Consider the following 3939-nt stretch of genomic DNA (forward strand, 5'->3'; position numbering starts at 1 on the left):
ATGTCAGAGAACAAGAGCCAAGAGAATTCTCCCAAAGATGGCAGTCGCCCTCAAGATTCATCTTCAAGGTCTGATATCCAGTTACCTGTGAACTACATCTATGACATTCTGCAGGAGGAACAATACATGCCGTGCATTGGTTCCACCACCTCAGATTTCCTCCTTGCCATGCTCGACTACGTTACTGACTACATCCTGGAACTAGTAGGCTCTGAGGCCAGCAATAGCATCAGAATGGACATGAATGTACAGAATGGTGGGGGAGATGGTGACAACAATGAACGCCCTGATATCTTCAAAGATACATCGTTCTCTCTGTTTGACAACATACCTGGACCCAGAAGAAGTGGCTGAAATCCTGGGTTACAGAGCCTGGTGGGAATCCTCATGGAGTCAGCTAAAGACAATTGTCTTATAGCAGAGGAGGCCCTATGCTTATCATCAACAAATGATATTAAACTGCTTAAAAGAATGTCGGTCGTTTTGACTCTTAGTTTGATGTTTTGAGTTGGAAGTGGCATTGAGGTAACTGGAAGGAGGGTTGGAAGTGAAGCTTTGGTTAGCATGGTGCTTTTGAGTCAGTGATTTCACTGGTGCGGTTTCCATTGGGGAGGCCTAGGGCAGTAGCCCTAGTGTGAGGAGGAGGCTGGGGAAAGAGGACAGAAAAGATGTCCTCATGGGCTCTGGGAAAGAGATACCTTGGGAAGTGGCTGGGGAAGAAGATAGAAAATGTGCTGTCACCCCTGGGAAGGAAGGCCTTGGGAAATGGCTGGGGAAGAAGACAGAAAATGTGTACTTCGCACTCTGGGAAAGGGATACCTTGGGAGGTGGCTGGGGAAGAAGACAGAAAATGTGTCACCTCTGAATGGGCTCTGGGCAAAAAAAAAAAAAGATACCTTGGGAAGTGGCTGGGGAAGAAGAGAGAAAATGTAGCACCTCTGGATGGACTCTGGGAAAAGGATACCTTGGGAAGTGGCCCGGGAAGAAGACAGAAAATGCATCACCTCTGGGAAGGAAGGTCTTAGGAAGTGACTAGAGAAAAGGACAGAAAAAGTGTCCTCAGGCTGGGAAGGTGGCTCAGTGGTAGAGTGCTTGCCTTGCATGCATGAGGCCCTGAGTTCGATTCCTCAGCACCACATAAGCAAAAAAGAAAAAAGCTTGAAGTGGCACTGTGGCTCAAGTTGTAGAGTGCTAGCCTTGAGCTGAAGAGCTGAGGGACAGCGCCCAGGCCCAGAATTCAGGCCCCACGGCCGGACCCCCCCTCCCCCGCAAAAAAAAAAAAAGAAAAAGAAAAAGTGTCCTCAAGGCTCTGGGAAACAAAGGCCTTGAGAAGTGGCTGGGATAGAGAGCAGAGAAAGTGACCTTAATACCAGAAATTTGAGCCCCTGAATTTAACGCCAATTTACAAACACGAGCAGGGTTTTGGTTTATTTTTCCAGGCAAAATGAGGACTACACATTATTTTAGGAGTATATTCCTAAGCCAGGCACCAGTGGCTCACACCTGTAACCCTAGCTACTCAGGAGAGCAGTTCAAAGCCAGCCCAGGCTTGAGAGTTCAAAGCCAGCTGGACTCTACTACTTTATGCTCAAGGTTAGTGTTCTACCACTTGAGCCTCTGTGGCCACTTCTGGCTTTTTTGGTGATTAATTCAAGATAACAGTCTCACAGACTTTCCTGCCTGGACTGACTTCAAACCTCAATCCTCACCTCTCAGCCTCCTGAGTAGGTAGGATTACAGGTATAAGCCATCAGTGCCCATCTGTCCCTTAGCTTTTTCACACAAGGCTAGTGTTCTACCACTTGAGCCACAGCTCCACTTCTGGCTTTTTGGTGGTTTAAAGAGAAAAGGCTCTCAGAATTGTCTGCTCAGGCTGGCTTCAGACTGAGATCCTCAGATGTAAGTCTGTTGAGTAGCTAGAATTATAGGCTTGAGCCATCATTGCCTGGCTTATATATAAAAATTTGTCACTAAAACTAGTTGTTAATAATTAAGCTAAAGCTACAATTGTAAGCATAGTTCAGTATCTGTTTCTGTTATACCTTCATGGGTTTTTGGAAAGGCAGGCCTTGGGAGTGAGTCCACAAAGTTGGCTGAAGGCCTCTTAGGCACATTAAATTTCCCAGCATGATGCTGGTAACTGTGAAGAACCTAACCACCATGACTATGGTGAGCAAGGTTTTATTCATGGTAGAGAAGAATTTATTTAGAGTAGACGAGGTCTTAGGTCAGAAAATGATGGCAATGAGTGTGAGTGAGAGTGTAGCACATTGTGTGAACCTTCAACAGAATAGGAATTATGGTCAGTTTGACAAAGTACATGTCTATTAGAAAGTAAAGTGATGTGAGAGTCCAAAGAAGAAATATAGCTAGAATAATGGTACCTAAAGTAGTATGTTAGTGAGAAGGCAATGTTTTAATTGAAACACAAATTTTTGCTAGAATGTTAAAGCGTATTAGACATAGAATTTCCTCAACAAACGAGGAACAAGTCAATAAGGTGGTCAGCCTCCTATCATGGCCATTTCCATACTGAAGCTTGATCAGTGGCTCAGTGGTCCCCGATGACATCACAAAGTGTAGCTTGTCACAAAGAAGGTGCTTGGGTGAAATGTGGGGGTGCAGGTATAAAAGCGGGGGCATCAAGAGGCCTAGGCCAGAAGCAAAATCAAGCTGAGCTAACCAGAACACTTACTAAGCAACATGGCAAAGAAGAAGCAAAGCGTGAATGCCCTCAAGCCTAAGAAACATCCAGTGTCTCGCTCTGCAAGAGCAGAGCTCCTGTTTCCTGTTAGCCGTATGGACCGGTTCCTGCGTAAGGGTAACTACGCCCGGCGTCTGACCTCCTCAACTCCTGTTTTCCTGGCTGGCGTCCTCGAGTATCTGGTCTCCAACATCCTAGACCTGGCTGGCAAAGAAGCCCGCAACAATGGCAAGAAATACATTCGCCCAGAGCATGTGAAGAAGGTAATTCAAAGAAAGAAACACCTGAGACTCTTCTTTCAAGATACAATGAAAACTCTAAATGTTGAGATGCCTAAACCGAAGAAGTAATGGTGCATCGCCAGGACTTCAACAGCCTCATTGGTCCTCTGAAGTGTGGATAGAGGGGGGAGCCCATCATTGACGCTTATTAAAGTGTTTAAATCAATGCCAGTGTTTCTGAATCCTCAGTTCGTCCTTTTGAGTGGGAGGGGTCCATAGGCATCTGGAGGAGCTACCCCATTGAGGGTTGAGGATTGGAAGCTGTGGTCAGCAAAGGGGACTAGTTTTCATGGGGGGGGGTGCTGTGTGGGCAGTGGTCCTGGTTGGAGGAGGTGGCCGAGGAAGAGGACAGAAAAGGTCTTCCTGGGCTTTGAGGAAGAAAGGCCTCAGGAGATGAGGAAAGTGGCTAGAGACTCCCGGGCATTTGGGTAACTAGGGAGATGCCAACAACCCTGACAGGGGTGGAGAAGACTTAATGAAAATGGACGTGGGTGTTGGGGGAGAAGGTGGCACACTATGGGCATGAAGACTCGAGTGATGGTGAAACTACAAATACAAAAATCAAGTACACGTGATTCTTAAACCAGCACACAGGGTGCTTATAAGAATCATGTGTCGGGCTGGGAAGGTAGCTTAGGGGTAGAGCGCTTCACTTGCATGCATGAGGCCCTGGTTCGATTCCTCAGCACCACATAAGCAAAAAGAAAAAAGCCAGAAGTGGCACTGTGGCTCAAGTGGTAGAGCGCTAGCCTTGAGCTGAAGAGCTGAGGGACAGTGCCCAGGCCCAGAGTTCAGGCCCACGACCGGACCCAAAAAAAAAAAAAAATCCTGTGTGGTGTGGTTTAGGAGTCACATCAAGAGGCATGGCAAAGCCAGGTTCCCATGACTCACGCCTGCAATCCTAGCTACTCGGGAGGCTGAGATCTGAGGACCGCAGTTCAAAGCCAGCCCAGC

At 47.1% G+C, this 3939-nt stretch overlaps 2 protein-coding genes across 2 annotated transcripts; both read left to right on the forward strand.

Moving 5' to 3' along the window:
* LOC122128140 (huntingtin-interacting protein M) lies at positions 1-354 on the forward strand. The gene has a single exon (XM_042702435.1). It carries the CDS (start codon positions 1-3, stop codon positions 352-354), a length of 354 nt encoding a protein of 117 aa, XP_042558369.1.
* Positions 355-2703: 2349 nt separating this feature from the next.
* Positions 2704-3054, forward strand: LOC122128184 (histone H2A-Bbd type 1-like). Its single transcript, XM_042702467.1, has one exon. It carries the CDS (start codon positions 2704-2706, stop codon positions 3052-3054), a length of 351 nt encoding a protein of 116 aa, XP_042558401.1.
* Positions 3055-3939: the final 885 nt, after the last annotated feature.

Source organism: Dipodomys spectabilis, unplaced genomic scaffold, assembly GCF_019054845.1.
Source record: "Dipodomys spectabilis isolate Male_0828 unplaced genomic scaffold, ASM1905484v1 ptg000324l, whole genome shotgun sequence".
Taxonomy (NCBI): domain Eukaryota; kingdom Metazoa; phylum Chordata; class Mammalia; order Rodentia; family Heteromyidae; genus Dipodomys; species Dipodomys spectabilis.